Source organism: Neopsephotus bourkii, unplaced genomic scaffold, assembly GCF_033783945.1.
Source record: "Neopsephotus bourkii isolate Nb327-2 ecotype Australia unplaced genomic scaffold, CSIRO-AGI_Nbou_v1 NB_593, whole genome shotgun sequence".
Classification (NCBI taxonomy): domain Eukaryota; kingdom Metazoa; phylum Chordata; class Aves; order Psittaciformes; family Psittacidae; genus Neopsephotus; species Neopsephotus bourkii.
The window spans coordinates 2,279,273-2,295,906 of record NW_026901094.1 but is presented as its reverse complement, the minus strand read 5'-3'; the positions used below and the strand labels follow the sequence as shown (position 1 = coordinate 2,295,906).

The following is a 16,634-nucleotide window of genomic DNA, read 5'->3' as shown; positions in this document are numbered from 1 at the left end:
GACAGTTCTATCCATATCTGTCTTTTCCCAGTATTCAGTACCCTGGTGTTTCTGGCTCTGCTTTTGACTCACTGCACAGTCCATGATAAGCCATTGAATTGCTTTGTCACACTACCTCAGTTTGTAAAGTGTAAGATTAACTTTTAAAGAGCTGTTGGAAAGATTATTAATGTCTGGGACAGTTTTCTGGGGATCTGTAGTAGCACATATTCCCTTGTCTCATAGTGCTTTAGCTCCGTTGCTGGAGAGGGTCTTAAATACTGTTTTTGCTGTAAGGTAATTGATGTTACCTTATTGACCCTGCCTGATTTTGAGCTGAATGACTTCCTGGGGTCCCTGAATGATCCTAATATCTTTCATCTGGAAACTTGTGGAAGGCTCTGAAGTGAGAAAAAATGATTGGGCAGCAAGATGCAGTCAGTACAGGAACAAATGCATTGACTCGTCTTTGCCTTTTTCCTCCCATGACCTCTTTTGAAACTGCATGTCTCTAAGTCATGAATCTCCATCAGTTTCAAACATTGTCTAAAAAAATGAATGAATAAAAAGCCACCTCTCTGGCAATTATGGTATTAGATTAGTGGGGGTTGTTTCCATTTAATTGGTCAAGTGATCCTCCAGATGGTGAGAGGAAAACAAACACACCACAGTAGGATTAGCTGATCACTGCCGTGGACAACTCAGGCCTGTGGGGCTTCTCTCTCTTGTATAGTGCTGCGGTTACTCATACATGGAAAACAAATGTTCATTCTGCGCTTTGAAGATCCATGAGAAAAGCTTTCTGCTGTCAGAGCTTTAACTTCTGAACCCCGCAAACCAGTAACGTATGGGCAAAGACAGGGTTAGGATTTTTAATTCCTCTTATTTCACTCGTATTTATTAGGTTTTAAATGACCCCCAGAAAAGGCATTGATCTGGTAGCAGAGATGCTGGTGGTTTCATTTCCCCCTGGGCAAAGATTCTGTGTTTCTAAAACGGTCATTGACTTGGTCACTTTATTGGCAATCCTCTCTGGCGACAAGGGCTGTATTTTCATGTGTCATGTACAGCATTTAATGGAAAAGATTTGCTGGACCACTGAGGATAGGAATATTAAACAATAGCAGGGATAATAATTATAGGATAAATCTACAGTAAAGAGGAATATTAAATAATAGTGTTAAAACTGAACTATGGAAAACTTGCAAGGCAAAAAAAAGCTACAGCTTATCATAAATGGCCCTTTTTTAATAAATGACAGCACTTGCAAACATATATTTCCCTTTGTGCTCTGTCATTTTCAGTTGAGAATGCACAACAACATTGAAGTTAGCAGATTTCCTCATAGAGATTTCCGATTCTCTGTTACCCTGCCACTAACTGATTTTTCTGTCTGCTGCATAGAGATGAGCCATTTTCTTGTTTATTTCAAAGTAAAAACCCCTTGATAATGCCAACTAATCCTTTAATCCTACAAGAGAAGAAATCCCATTGGTTTGGGACAAAGCTCGTTCTGTTTGGATGTTCTGGGTGCCTAATTACACTCTAACCAGCTTTGACCTACAAAGCAGAACTCTGTATTGGCTGAGATCAGGCAGCTGCCAATAGGGCAGAAACATTTCCCAGAGCAGACTAGTTCTTATCTGACCTGACACTGATTGACAAGAGTGAGAATCACACTGGGTAACTGGAAATCCCTACTAGCACTGTGTGTAATCTGGTCAGCTGCTGAACTGTATACAGAGACAAGAGCCCAGCGAAGCTGTGATTACCATTAACATCATTTTTGCTACTTTTACAGATGACGAATGTGACTAAAGAGCAGTGCCTGGAGATCATCAACAAGTTTGAACCATGCCTGGAGAACAAGAAGGAGGGAGCTCTGGGGATTGATGGTAAGCAGGCAGGCATAGCTTTTGTAGGGAAGAGGCAACTGTTTAATGCCTATGAGAATATTGCATCCATTTGCAGAGTATGTAGTCATAGAATTCTGTCAGGTTGTAGAGAGTATGCTGTTCAGTACCTTGTTAAGTGCCTATTGTTTGCAGAGGAACCTAAAGGGAAATTGCTACTCTTTGAAAGATTTGTTTTTAAAGGTAACTATGGTGAAGCAGCACAGCAGTCATTAAAGGTGAGCTGGAGCCAGATGTGTCTGTATTTGTGCTTTTGGAAACTACGACCTGTTAGAGAGCAGTGTAGGGGAGAGGGACCTGGGGGTCCTGGTGGACGACAGGGTGACCATGAGCCGACACTGTGCCCTTGTGGCCAAGAAGGCCAATGGCATCCTGGGGTGTATTAGGAGGGGGGTGGTTAGTAGGTCGAGGTCCTCCTTCCCCTCTACTCTGCCCTGGTGAGACCTCATCTGGAATATTGTGTCCAGTTCTGGGCCCCTCAGTTTAAAAAGGACAGGGACCTGCTGGAGAGAGTCCAGCGCAGGGCAACTAAGATGATTAAGGGAGTGGAGCATCTCCCTTATGAGGAAAGACTGAGGGAGCTGGGTCTCTATAGTTTGGAGAAGAGGAGATTGAGGGGTGACCTTATTAGTGTATATAAATATATAAAGGGGGAGTGTCACGAGGATGGAGCCAGGCTCTTCTCAGTGGCAAACAATGAAAGGACAAGGGGTAATGGGTACAAATTGGAGCACAAGAGGTTCCACTTAAACCTGAGAAGAAACTTCTTCTCAGTGAGGGTGACGGAACACTGGAACAGGCTGCCCAGGGAGGTTGTGGAATCTCCTTGTTTGGAGACATTCAAAACCCGCCTGGACACGTTCCTGTGTAACCTTATCTAGGTGTTCCTGCTCCGGCAGGGGGATTGGACTAGATGATCTTTTGAGGTCCCTTCCAATCTCTAACATACTGTGATACTGTGATACTGTGATACAGTAGAATTGAGTTACATCATTCCTGCAGGTATTTTTGGAAACCCTTTAAGTTTTAATCAGAGGAGTGATCTGATCCAGAATAAGCATGTGAAGTGAGATGATAGATGAAATTTGTCCTGAAGCATGCTTTCATGACCTCTGCTGCTAGAGCCTTCACTCTGAATACAATGATGGTGTGCCGTAATGATGGTAGCTGTTATTCCGAGCACTGATTCTAAATCCTTTCCCCTAAGTAACAAACTGTCTGCTAGATCTTATTGACTCCAAGGGCAGAGTACATGCCTCAGGAATTAGATACTGTGCAAAAGTTGTCTTACCTATTTCTGTGAGTGTGTGGTCAAACCATTTCAAATGGCAAAATATAAGTTCAGTTTAGTTTACTGCATAAGGAAGTGGATAGTTTCTCTTACATTGTGTGAGAGTATAAGAACAGTCATGCAGTGAGTGTTGCTTAGGATGGATTCAAGTCTGTTCTACTTTCAGACTAAATTTTCTATTTATTTTAAAGCTTGTTCCAATGCCAAGTGAGTGTAGCAGTTGACATATTCATGCTTTTATTTTCTGGTGCTCTACACTCAGTGGCAGTCACATAAATAATGAATAGTCAGGTTCATTATCTTGCCTTCCTCATAGCTAGGAAAGCAAGGCTAGGCTTCAAACAGCTGTAGCTTTCCATACCGGAAAGAAAACCTTTTAAAAACTAGCCTGATCTAGGAATGGGCGATAAAACAGTGGAGAGTTTACGAGTTAGGATTAGAGAGCAGGCCAGCTCTCTAATGGGTGACATTCTGCTGGGTGTCAGCTACAGGTCTCTTGATCAGGAGGAGAGGAGATGAGGTTGTTTTGAAAGAGCTGGAAAAAGCTTCCCATTAACAGGCTTTGCCCCTTGTATAGGAGACTTTAACCACTTCAGTATCTTGTTGGAAGTGCAACAGAACAGAGCATACCTAGTCTAGAGCTCAACTAATGAAGTGTATAACAACATCTGAACAGAAGTGACTGGGGAGCTGACTTTATAGAATCATAGAATAGCTAGGGTTGGAAAGGACCTTAAGATCATCAAGTTCCAACCCCCCTGCCATGGGCAGGGACACCTCGCTCTAAACCATATTACCCAAGGCCTCGTCCAATCTGGCCTTGAACACTGCCAGGGATGGAGCGTTCACAACCTCCTTGGGCAACCCATTCCAGTGCCTCACCACCCTAACAGGAAAGAATTTTCTCCTTATATCCAATCTAAACTTCCTCTGTTTAAGTTTTAACCCGTTACCCCTTGTCCTACCACCCTCTGGTGTTCTAAATCAAGTGTTACTGGGGAGGCTGAGATACAGCAGTTATGGAAACTGAAGCTCTGTGTTTATTCCTTACATAGGTACAGCCCAGACAGGAGCATCCTGGCCACACATAGCAGCACTTCACTAGTAGCAAAGTAATAGTACAGTGTTCTTGACCCGTTCATATCCATTCATGTGTCTGTATTGCCCTGCTTCCTCAGCTGTGATGGCTTTTGTCATGAAGCACCTTGGACTGGCCTGTGCCAATTCACTCACTCAATATAGTCCTGCAAAACCCCTTTTACCTTCCTCTGTTGATCAGAACAGACCACTATGTCTGTGTGCTTTTCCTGAGTGTGGGAATACCAGAGATCTGCAGTTCACACTGACAAGAATATCTTGATTCATTCATGTTTCTTCATCCAAAGGCTGATAGATCCAGTTACTGTGAACTCAAATATCAATTTTGGTATTATATCTTCACAAGTGCTTAAAGCAAACACTGGTGTTGTTTCAGGGGCATTAACAGTGCTGTGTGGAATTAGCCTTGTAGCAGCTGATGGTTTGTAGTGAGATGAAATGACTGATTTGCCAAGAGTGATCAGCCATATGTTTGCTGCCACACACTGTGCCCTGTCCATTTTTCATGGTATCTGCTCTGACTTGGTTACTCTTTTGTTTCTATTCTAGCTATATAACAGGTTTGCCAGTTGATATGTGCCCCCAGAGACTCAAATACCGTTCAAAAAGTTTTGGCTGCTCTTTGTATTTATCATCTCTTTTCCTTTAATAAAACTTTCATCACCATGAAATATAAAGCCTATAAGAACCATCATAAGGGACATTTTATCTTAGATTCTATTGAAGCTCAATTTCCCTTTGCTCTGTAGAGCAGACTGATTTTGAAAACTGGCGTTCTTTTGCCTTTAGTGAAACAAAGCACCAGTCTGTCACAGTCACAGAAAGGGCGTTAAGACCTTTAGAAGTTTGGCAGAATTTTTATAAAGGCACTGTGTTATTTATGGAATAATGAGTGAAATGTCAGGAGAATTAGAAGTCTTGGAGCAAAGACCTTTTGAATAAGGCATCATCACTGTCAATAGCTGTTCCAGCCAGGAGATGGGTGGAAATCTTAGTCTTTCATTGGTGGCAAGTTAAAAGGATTTTAGGGAGACTTGAAGTGGAAGTTACAGTTTTTAATGTTTGTTTTGTGAAGGTGTCTGTGAATATGTGCACAAATGTATGCTGGTGACCTGAGAGAGCAGCAATTTCATACAAAGATAAAAACCATTACTTGCTAACACTTTCCTTCCGAACAAGCGCAATGATTGCAATACACAAGTACAGGGGATGTTGTCTGTATCCCACTGCTTCAGCAAATAAATTCTTCTGGTAACATCGCTCAAGTACTACAGAGAATTGATATTTTGGTGTAAGTTTGGAGTGAACCTCAGCCTCACAAAGTGGCAGGGATGCAGCACTGCAGATCTCTCCCATCCATGTACATGTTTGTGCATGTGGTGTCATATCAGCAGTAGCGACTGTTGCTTGCACAAGCCGGTGTATGTTAACATTCTTCTGGTATTTTCAGGAGAAATAGAGGAGAGGAAAGCATCTCCCTTGCTTCAAACTGTGTTGTGCCACTAGAAACTGTCTCTAGGCAGTGCAACACCGTGTATCTTCCAGCTCATTTCACTGAGGAGCAATGGCAGGATATGACTGCAGCTCTCTGGAGGCTTTTATATACCATGCGACTTAATGTCCTGACAGAGTCTTTTGACAAAAATTATAAGCCTCAAATGTCAGGTTTGGATTAAATAGACGTATTTATTTTGGAGAAGGCAGAGGAGGAAAAGGTACAAAGCAACTAGAAATTTCTTGAAAGCAGTAATTGCTATTGGTCATTGTGACAGTGGGGATGTTTTATTTATTTCTTATGTGTTCATGACTGTGTTGGTGAATGTAGGATGTGTTTTTTGGCTGCTTTCAGGAAGGCCATAGCAACTAAAAGGACAAAACTGTATTATTTACAGTATTGTTTGTTTACAGGTTTCACCAATTACATGCGGAGTCCATCAGGGGACATATTCAATCCAGAACACTACCAAGTGAATCAGGACATGAGTTATCCATTGAGTCACTATTTCATTACCTCTTCACATAATACCTACCTCATGGGAGATCAGCTGATGTCCCAGTCTAGGGTGGACATGTATGCATGGGTGCTGCAGTCTGGCTGTCGGTGCGTAGAAGGTAAGCATCAAAAAGGAATTATCAATAGCCTCCATAGTTTTGTCTCTCCTCTGTAAAGGAAGACTCACAACTTCTGCAGAAGATGTGGTAATTGGGAAGAAGGAAAAGCCAAGTAAAGTGGAACAACAAAATAATCTTGCCATATAATTGACAAATTTTCTTGATCGTGGCATATTTTGTAGACTGCGTACTAACGTTCAGGAGACTCTCCTGGTGTCTGTACTTTCTAGCCAAGTGTATGACAACCAAACTGGTAAATACAGCATAATTCCTGCTACACATGAGAGGAAAGCTGGTATTTCTGATCAGGAAAGTAAAGAAAGTGTCTGATGGGTGTCACTGTTTCTGTTCTACAGTCGACTGCTGGGACGGGCCAGACGGTGAACCAATTGTCCACCATGGATACACTTTGACTTCCAAAATTCTCTTCAAAGATGTGATTGAAACTATCAACAAATATGCCTTTATCAAGAATGAGTATGTATACAGTGTGCCAACTTGAGAGTCCGAGGACTGTGAACTGGAGTGTTCCCTGGCATCCTCCTAAAGGCAGATGGTGAAAATCTGACCTGTTCCTGCATATGCCAGGCAGAATTCTGAGTACTTTGTTGTGGGGAGAAAGCATTTAGAAAGGAGTAACCAAGGCAGAACTGACTGAGTAGGGACATTCTGTACATAGGTGTAGGGCTGTCTTTATCTCATTTGTAGACCAGAGGATCAACATGTTTTGACAGTGAATGATGTAGTGAATGGCTGACAGTTTAACCACATCTCTCTTTAAGTGCACCCAAGTGATGCCACGGTTACAGTAGGTTGCTTCAGGGACAGGGAGTAAGTCAGAGAGCAAAGGAACACAAAGGGATAGGAGCCAAACTGTGGAGAAAGCAGACTGTTCAACAGAAATAGGTTATTTTCCCTACCTGTATATTGCTCAAGAAATCAGAGCATTACACAATGGGAAGCTTCATGTACCTTGGCAGTACTGTCCTCCTCCTCCTCAGAGTCAAAATAGGGGTGTCAAACTAGTTAGTTATATATTTTTTTCAAGATAAATGAATAAATGTGTGTAAAAGCTTCCCCAGAGCAGCCCATCTGCCTTCATTAATAAAGCTGAGCTTGCTCTGAAATTTCACCCTGGGTAAATTTCCTGTGAGCCTGAAATCTTTGGAGTTTGCCTGAAGAATGGCAAATAAAGGGCAGGAAAGCTGCCTGAACTTCTAGAATTGTTGCAGTTCTGACAAGCTTTACAGAAAGGTCCAGTAGGAAGATGTTACAACTTAACTGTTTGTGGTGGGTTTTTTTCCTTATGGGTATTGATGCTCAGAGTTTAGTACTGAATGAAATATACATGAGACCTGCAGATGTTTGCTTTCCCAGCCTAGGCTGGGGGCATAGCTGTTGGTAGGCTGTACGTTCAGCTCAGGAGCTGTCTTCAGGCAGAGCTAGGAATTTAACCATAGTCATCAGCTGGGAAGCTGTGTCCTGCAGGCATTGTCTGCCTGGAAGCCTCTTTCTTCCTGATGAGGAGCTAATGGGAGGCAGATGTCAGGACAGACATCTTTTATTCATAATCAGTTTTTAGTTAATGAATCCCTCATAATTCAGCCCTACAGAATGCACTGTATGCTGACTTCTCTGCTTATCCTAGAAGTACATCATCTCTAAACAGAAATCCATCTTCAGTGTGCTTTTACATGACACCAACCACACTGGATGTTCAACAATTCCTGTCTTGATGCCTTTTAAACAACCAGGCATTGTTACTTTTTAGCCTCAGGCTTGGAAAATCAATCATAAATGGCAATGATAAAACTAGACCTAGAAATAATACTTCCTGTCTTTTAGAAGAGGCTTTATTGCAGCCTTGTTTGTATGGCACTGCTCTGCTGCCAGCTAGAGAAGTTTCCGGGCAAGAACTAACAGAAGGTTTATCACTTGGTTGTTGGAAGTGGGAAGGTAAAGACAAAGCCCCTTTGGGTTCAGTCCTTGGAGCCTTTATTTACTTTTACCTGTGAGAATATAAAAGGGCTGAAGCACTGATTGGGAAGGAGAGTTGAAGGCACTGGCTGTTTAAGTTTTCCTCATGAATGGCATAATTGGTGGTGATGCCTGTTACAGAAATGGCTCAGACAGTAATAACCCTTATCATCATAATGCTATAAAAGCTAAATTTGCAGTTGATGATGCTTGCTTATGTCTCTGCCAGGTACCCTGTTATTCTGTCAATTGAGAACCATTGCAGTGTCATTCAGCAGAAGAAGATGGCTCAGTATCTTACAGAAATCCTGGGAGACAAACTGGATCTGTCTTCTGTGCATAATGATGATTCTACCACTCTCCCTTCACCAGCAAGTCTTAAAGGAAAGATACTGGTTAAAGTAAAAACCCGCTTCATTTGTTCCATCCCTCTTTTTGTTTGTGATGATTATGGTTTCTGCTTGCTTTTTGCTTATACCCTAACATAAATCAGTTTACAAAAAGCAGTCTTTAAGGACCTGGTGCTTAAGGTTCTGAACAAATGCTTTCTCAATCAATAAGAGCCTGCTTGAATGTTTCCAATACTTTTTCTTTTCTTGTGTGCTAGCAAGAGCTGCATGCTAACCTGCCTGTGTAATCACTATCTTGTAGGGGAAGAAACTTCCAGCCAACATCAGTGATGATGCAGAGGAGGGTGAAGTTTCTGATGAGGACAGTGCTGATGAGATTGACGATGACTGTAAACTAATGAATGGAGATGTAAGTTAAGTAACCATTTGAATGTAAATATAAGTCAGGTTTTCCCATCCCAGTGAGAAGAAACCTTGTATGGGCTCTCTGGAATGTGGATGTTGTCTAATCCTTGTGTTTCATTACCAAGTCTTTTACGTTCTAAACTTTCATGGGGTTCTTCTTCCCCTCAAATGCAAAAAATGAAAGGAAAAAGTTTTGCTTACACCAAATTATGGTCATTGTTGCAGAGCACCCCTTTGGTTTGCTGAATGCTGGGTTTAATTGATTTTCACTGCAAGGAGATGATAAAAAGGAGAACATGTTAAACTCTGCTTGCCTCCCTCTGAAATTGCCTTCTTTTTCATCCTTTTAACAGGTTAAATATTTTGTCACTTTAATCTTCTGGCAAGTGACATTGCATCTCACAGAAACAATATAAAATGCACAGCAAAACCATTTAATAGCATGAACCAGATTGCCTTGAAGCAAGATTGCTTTTTCAGTCCTTAGGGCCTTCCCTCATTTTGTGTTATGGATTTTCATCTAAAACTGAAAAAGAAACTTCGTGAATAAGTCTACCAAATGGGAAAATAATTTGTTTGGGGTTTTAGAAATATTAAATTAGGATTGTATTAATTAGTCTTACTCTCTCATCACTTCAGATAATCTGTTTAGGTCTAACATCTACTTCAGGGCCTCCTAGGCTTCCATACCTTACATTAAGTCTGATACCAACCTGCAGGTGCCTGCTTCACATTATGCATGTGGAGAACCTCTTTTTTTATTCTTTTTTTTTCTTGCATGCAGCATTTTAGCTTGCATTAATCCTGGCTGGATTTGCTAAGACTTTCTTCATCACTACTTAATTTCATGATTCTGTTTTGTTTATAGGCATCTACTAACAGGAAAAGAGTGGAGAATATAGCAAAGAAAAAGCTTGACTCACTGATAAAAGAATCCAAAATCCGTGACTGTGAAGATCCAAACAATTTTACAGTAACCACTCTACCATCAGGAAAAACTGGCCTAAAATCAGACAGTAAGAAGGTGAACATGTTTTATTGGACTTCAGTGGACCTGATTGTTGTTCTGTTTGTCTCTGTAGCTATATAGTGTTATTGCTTCATAACGATAATGCTTGTTCTTTCATAGGTGGATGTCTGCAGTTGGGCTTTAAATCTGTTTTGGGACTCCCTGGTAAAGATAGCTCAGTTTACCTATCTGCAGCTCTGAACTAGAACTAATGAAACTAGAGAATGCTCAGCATTTCCCTGAATGCATGATAGTGTGAGTCCCACAATGATTTTTGTGGAGTCTGTTTGCCATTAGGACCCCTCTAGGTTAACTCGAACAATGCAACATGACCAGATGGCCAGGGATGTGGGAGATCCAGGTCCATGTCCCCAGTCAGACTTAGGCAGAACTGGGATTTTGAAGCTGTTTTCCGTTCTTGGATGCGTGCCCTGACCATAGCTTATTTGGCTTTTTCAATATGTGAGAAAACACGTTCCCTTCTTTAATATTTTCTGTAATATTTTGTCCTGACATCTTCCTAACACCTTGTGCTGCTTACAGAAGCTGTGTTATAAGGAATAATACTTTTTACACTTATGTCCACATAGTGGAGACTTTTTTTTCATTTGCTGATCATGAGATTTTAATTTTAGCTGGTTTTATGATTCACACTTGATGCAAAGGGGTACTCTGTTGTTGCAGATGAATAATGAAATATGGCAGTTGTTCAAGATACAAACTGAAATCCAAACTGCAATAACTTTCAGCAGTGACTTGAGAGAAAGAGGTGTTTAGCATTTCCATTTGTTGTGTTTTATTAGCTTACTAAATAAATCCTATATTGCTGACTTGGGATTCACAGCTGAATTCATTCTGTTCCTGCTGATGCCAGGTGAACATCACTGTCAGACAGACAAAGCTTTTTTTCTTGTTCACACAGCAATTGGAGCATGAAATGTGCACATGAAATGACTTCTCAACAGGAAGAAGTTTATTTTCCATTACACAAAGTGCACAGGAAAGTTGGGCTTTTCCCCCTCGGTTCTCTATGTTCTGTGCATTTACATTCCATTTTAATTTTACACTAATGCTTATTTATAAAAATGTGCTCAGCCCACAGCTCCACTTCAGGAGCTTGAGGCTTTGTCGTCTTCGAATTTGTAATAAGCCCCAAAAAGCTTAGGAAGAATGCTCCATGCAAATGAAAAACCTTGGAGATCTCTCAATAATAAGCAGAGGTACTAACTAGGGATTAAAACTAGATGAGAACTAAAACCAGCCTACCAAAACTTTCTATGGCATGAGTTCTGTAGCTACTTTCAAGCCTAATGATTCACATGAGGCGGTTATTCGTGTAAGATGCACTTCAAGAATCCTTTTGTGTAGGTGTTAATCAGAACAGTCTGTGTTGTATTAGTCTAGAAAGCAATGAAACTGCAAGGTCGTATTAAAACTAGAGGCATCAAGGATGTATATACATTTTTAGGGATTATGAGAGTATTTCTTCTTTCTTACCATGGAGTATCCTCCTGGAACTGTAATTGCCAGCAGTAAGTCCTGTTAAACTATGCTTTGCAAACATTAAGCTACAAACCAGTTGGGTGTCAGAGGTTGTACATGGTATGGGGGCATTCAGGCTCTGCCTGGATGAAAATGAAGTTGGGGTTAGGTATTTGTGTGATTTCTGTCTGCTCTGGAAGTTCCCATGGATGAAAATGATGGCAATTATTGCTGGGGTATGAAGTCCTGTACTCAGCTTGTGTTCAAAACTAAAGGCTGCATCAGCTGGTCCAGTTCTGTTGTTCAGATATGCTGTCTGTAGCACTCTCTTTGTTCTGCTATGCTATTCTTTCTGTTTGATTGCTTTAGACTAAACTTGAGGATGATGTGGAATCTGGGGAAGATTTCAGCCCCAGTAAGAGGCACGGCCGGTCACTGATGGGCAGCTTTTCCAAGCGCAAGGTGAGCCACTTGGTACTTTCGGTCTGCACTAAATGTTATATTCTTGGATAGGATTTTTCTTTGCACACAGGGGTGGAGAACAGCACTGTAATTGCGTTGTCTGGCAGAGGCTTGCTATCAGACTGTTCACTGAATAGAGAGGCTGGATAACTGCCTCTGGTTATAACACTGCATAGCGGATTCTTCAGACAGTTGCAACATGATGGTTTTATTTCCTTGTGGCACAGAAAAAAGGAAGCAAATTGAAAAAGGCAGCAAGTCTGGAAGAGGGGGAAGATGATTCGGATTCTCAAGGAACTGTAGCCAGGAGCTCTGTACATTACAGCAGGTTTGTTAACAAGTGATTTGACAATTTTGTTTCTAAAGAAGATAACTACATGATTTTACCCACTAAATAGATATCGTGCCCAGAAGCAGCTTGCTGAATGCTGCAGGCACATGACAGGAATCTGGTATAAAGATGTCTGCCACTAGATCATCAGAATGATCTCCTGGTGCCATTCAGACTAATTAACAAAGTACATTGGACCTTGTATATGTTTTGAGCTCTTACCATCTCATCCAGCTGACATACATGCCACTTGACTGGTGGCCCAGTGCATCCATTAAGGTGGATTTGCTGAGTATCTGGTCCCCAGCTGATGTTTTTAGTTGTTTTAGAATTTGCTAAATGAAGTTACACCAACATTCAGGTGATTATTTTGATTTTTCTTTTGAAATTACCTCTTCAAAACTCTGACATCAAAGATCCTTTGCAGAATGGTTGCTTAAGCTTCAGGCTTCAAAAGGATGAAATCAGATCAAGCGGTTCTCTAGGATACTTTGGAGTTTTCTTTGGGAGCTTAGTAGATATGCTGTTAGTGAAAACCTGAAGCAAATGAGGAGCAGAGCATGACTTTCATATTGTTTCTTTGGGATTTAAAAGCTTTTTTGTTAGCACTTGACAAGTAAATATATATGTGAATAGCTATTCCACCTTTTGGTCAAAGCAACTGAGAGTAATCCCCACCAAATTTGAGTAGTGTCTCCCACCTTCTCGTATATCTTTATCCTGACTGATTTTTAAATAGGAAAGATAAAATCTACTCCTTAATTAATGGGAAATGAATTTGTTTTATCTTTCTAGGATAAACCGACAGAAGAAAACAATGAAGTTGTCCAGGGCACTCTCTGACCTGGTGAAATACACAAAGTCTGTTGGCATCCACGATGTTGAAACTGAAAGTAGGTTCAACTGAAAGTCTGCTGAAAATAATTGTTATACAAAGAAAAGGAAAGGTTTCTGTTCCTACCTCTCTTCTTGTATCCCAAAAATCTTGGATCATTTTTTAAAACTTTTTAGTGAAGATTCAGGTCATTCATTGTATCCAACTTTGTTCCCAGCCATAACTCCTCCAATAAGAACAGTGGTTATGCTGTAATATTAGAAAAGTGTAGTTCTTTCTGTGTGGGTTCTATTCAAATGATGCTTGATTACTTATAAGGAACTGGTGCTCTGTAGGCTTGAATGCTTTATCTAAATAATGAGATTAACTCTAACCTTTTCTTTGTAGTCTCTTCCAGCTGGCAGGTTTCATCTTTCAGTGAAACAAAAGCCCACCAGATACTGCAGCAAAAGCCAGCACAGTATCTGCGTTTCAACCAGCATCAGTTGTCCCGCATCTACCCGTCTTCCTACCGTGTGGACTCTAGCAACTACAATCCCCAGCCATTCTGGAATGCTGGCTGCCAACTTGGTGAGCAGAAAGAAAACCTGTTTATTTCTGATATATTTTGGGAGGGATGTTTTAGTAGGAGCTCTGGAGTCACCCCTTAGATCACTGAGTTCTCTGCTCATCCAACTGTACTGATAATTGAGTTCTCCTCATTACTGTCTGTGTTATTACCTAGACAGATAACCTCAAACATGTGTCTTACATGCAAGTAGTTGTCTGATAAATGGAAATAAATGAACTTCTGAAATGCAAGAGGACTTCAGAGTTCAGGTTCTTTTGGAGAGCTGCTCTCCCTGAAGCTGTGATATATAGAAGAGTTCTTTTTCTTAAAATGCTTGAGGTTTTGCATCCAAGAAGTCAAATGTGGAAGTGTGTCTAGATGTCCTTCCTTTAACTTGGTTACACAAAACAGAATGATGTTAATGTACTCAGTAAGTAATATCACCAGGTTTTGTGTTGGTTTTTTTTAACTAGTTGCACTAAACTACCAGTCAGAGGGGAGAATGCTGCAACTGAACCGGGCCAAATTTAGTGCCAATGGGAATTGTGGCTATGTCCTCAAACCAAGCTGCATGTGTCAAGGTAAGAAAAGTGAGCAAAACGAGTGGATCACTTATTGCATGAGAAGGTGGGTGTGGATCCTTACTACAGTTTGTTTAAAAATGCATTTCTGATGCTCGAAGCAAACAGACCAGAAGGTATCTACAGCTGAAGACGTGCCCCAGATTGCACTTCTTTCACATTATGTGACTTCTTCTTACAGGTGTGTTTAATCCAAATTCTGAAGACCCGCTGCCCGGTCAATTGAAGAAACAGCTAGTTCTAAGAATTATCAGTGGTCAACAGCTCCCCAAGCCACGTGATTCTATGTTGGGAGACAGAGGAGAGGTATGGCACAATCCGTCATTGTTCTTGCATGTTGGAGAAGGTTTATTTCCATATTGGCTGGGCTAAGGATGAGCATTTAACTTCCTGCAGTTAATCTGTCAGGAGACATAGTCTATCACTAAATCAGGTCATTAATATCCTGGATCTTTAGGTGGTTTTCTTCACTTTTAAGCATCACATGATGTGATGCTTATCCTCCAGTTGTCAATACAGTGCCTCCAGCAGGAGGAAAAAGGGGCCACTAAGCTCATCATAGTGAACTTCTACTCATCATAGTATTCTAAATTCCCTCCTTCCTCCAGAGTACCCTTGCCAATACAGCCAGATTTTGTACCCCTTGGCAATTTTTTAGAGGCTTTCTTCTTCATTTCTTGTGCTGTCTGTTGGTGTCATGATGTCACCCACATGACTTTATCGAAGAATAGTCTTTAATGAATGCTAGGATGAAGTTCTGACAGAATTAAAATTCCCTTTTAGCCTTTTGCAATTAGACTCAAACCTCTCAAGCAAGTTCTTACAAGCCCGATTCTTATGTGAATGTTGCAATCATCTTCTATTTACTCTTTCTATACAGAAAGAACAGAGAAATGATCCATAGAATAGAAAAATGATCACAAATGCATACAACATGATGATTCCAAATTATGCTTTACATGATTTAGCCACAGATCTCTCATCAGCGTAATAATGCTTTACAGAAAGGCTCGGGACCAATAATTATTAAGACAATAACGTACAATGCCCACACTGTAAAAAACACAGGCTGGAATGTCAGCTTTGTCACTCTTTCCTTTCAGTATTTGCTACTTTCTGTTTTTCAGATCATTGATCCATTTGTGGAAGTCGAAGTCATAGGTTTACCTGTCGACTGCTTCAAAGAACAAACTAGAGTAGTTGATGATAACGGTAAGATTATGCGGGGCTTAGTTTTCCTATGGCTGAAACATCCTCTTTCAGGCAAGTTTTGTTCATAGAGATATGAGTAGATTAAATTTGGTGCCTATTATGACAAAGCACTGAAAAATTGATTTAAGCATTCTTGATGTTCATCAGACTTGGGTCTTGAATTGTTCTACTGAGTTGGTATAATGTTGTGAAGGTTTTGGTGTGAAACAAGGCGTTTGTCTGACTTCTTGTTGTGTACAAGAAGGGTGTTTTTAGCCTGCTGTGATCAAAAGCAAGCAGCTTGTCCAAACACCTGCTGAAAGCATGGCCAAATGTAAGTCAGATCCAGTGTGTTTCTTGCAGATTCTTGTGCTGTTGTGTCTCCTGCTGAAGTCAGTGGGAGTACTGGATTTTCCAAGAGCAATGATCACACTATTAGGAAAACCAGAATGGCATTGCAGTTTAGGCATTCCTTATGTAGGCAGTCTTGTTTCTTCTTGCATCTTGTGAAAGAAATATCTAAAAGCTGATTGCTTCGTTGCAAGGTTTTAACCCCATGTGGGAGGAAACGCTGGTGTTCACAGTGCACATGCCAGAGATCGCGCTGATTCGGTTCCTCGTGTGGGATCATGATCCAATTGGACGTGATTTCATTGGCCAGAGGACAATAGCTTTCAGCAGCATGATGCCAGGTAAGACTGAAGTGGTGAAATCCTCTTCTGTGATAACTGAAACTGCAAAATGCTGGGTTCATGTATGTGCTGTGGGAATTTCTACTTTGAGCAAGAGACTGGAAGCTTGGACCCTGAGTTCTCTCCCTTGGCTCAATCCTGACTTATCACAGAATCCCAAGGGTTGGAAGGGACCTCAAAAGATCATCTAGTTCAACCGCCCTGCAAGAGCAGAGTAACCTAGAGTATGTCACACAGGAACTTGTCCAGGCGGGCCTTGAATATCTCCAATGTAGGAGACTCCACAACCCCCCTGGGCAACCTGTTCCAGTGCTCTGTCACTCTCACAGTAAAGAAGTTTTTCCTGATGTTCACATGGAACCTCCTATGCTCCATT

The 16,634-nt window shown here is 41.0% G+C and overlaps 1 protein-coding gene across 1 annotated transcript in view; it reads left to right on the top strand.

Annotated features, from left to right (window-relative positions):
• Window positions 1-16,634, top strand: part of PLCH2 (phospholipase C eta 2) — a 68,651-nt gene that overhangs the window by 38,560 nt on the left and 13,457 nt on the right. The window contains exons 6-19 of the mRNA XM_061351674.1: window positions 1,781-1,874; window positions 6,190-6,393; window positions 6,750-6,870; window positions 8,600-8,771; window positions 9,022-9,129; window positions 9,994-10,149; window positions 11,986-12,078; window positions 12,306-12,406; window positions 13,205-13,302; window positions 13,632-13,814; window positions 14,268-14,375; window positions 14,557-14,681; window positions 15,503-15,587; window positions 16,112-16,258. Of these exons, the coding sequence (XP_061207658.1) occupies window positions 1,781-1,874; window positions 6,190-6,393; window positions 6,750-6,870; window positions 8,600-8,771; window positions 9,022-9,129; window positions 9,994-10,149; window positions 11,986-12,078; window positions 12,306-12,406; window positions 13,205-13,302; window positions 13,632-13,814; window positions 14,268-14,375; window positions 14,557-14,681; window positions 15,503-15,587; window positions 16,112-16,258 (1,795 nt within the window). The remainder of the gene's footprint in view (window positions 1-1,780; window positions 1,875-6,189; window positions 6,394-6,749; window positions 6,871-8,599; window positions 8,772-9,021; window positions 9,130-9,993; window positions 10,150-11,985; window positions 12,079-12,305; window positions 12,407-13,204; window positions 13,303-13,631; window positions 13,815-14,267; window positions 14,376-14,556; window positions 14,682-15,502; window positions 15,588-16,111; window positions 16,259-16,634) is intronic.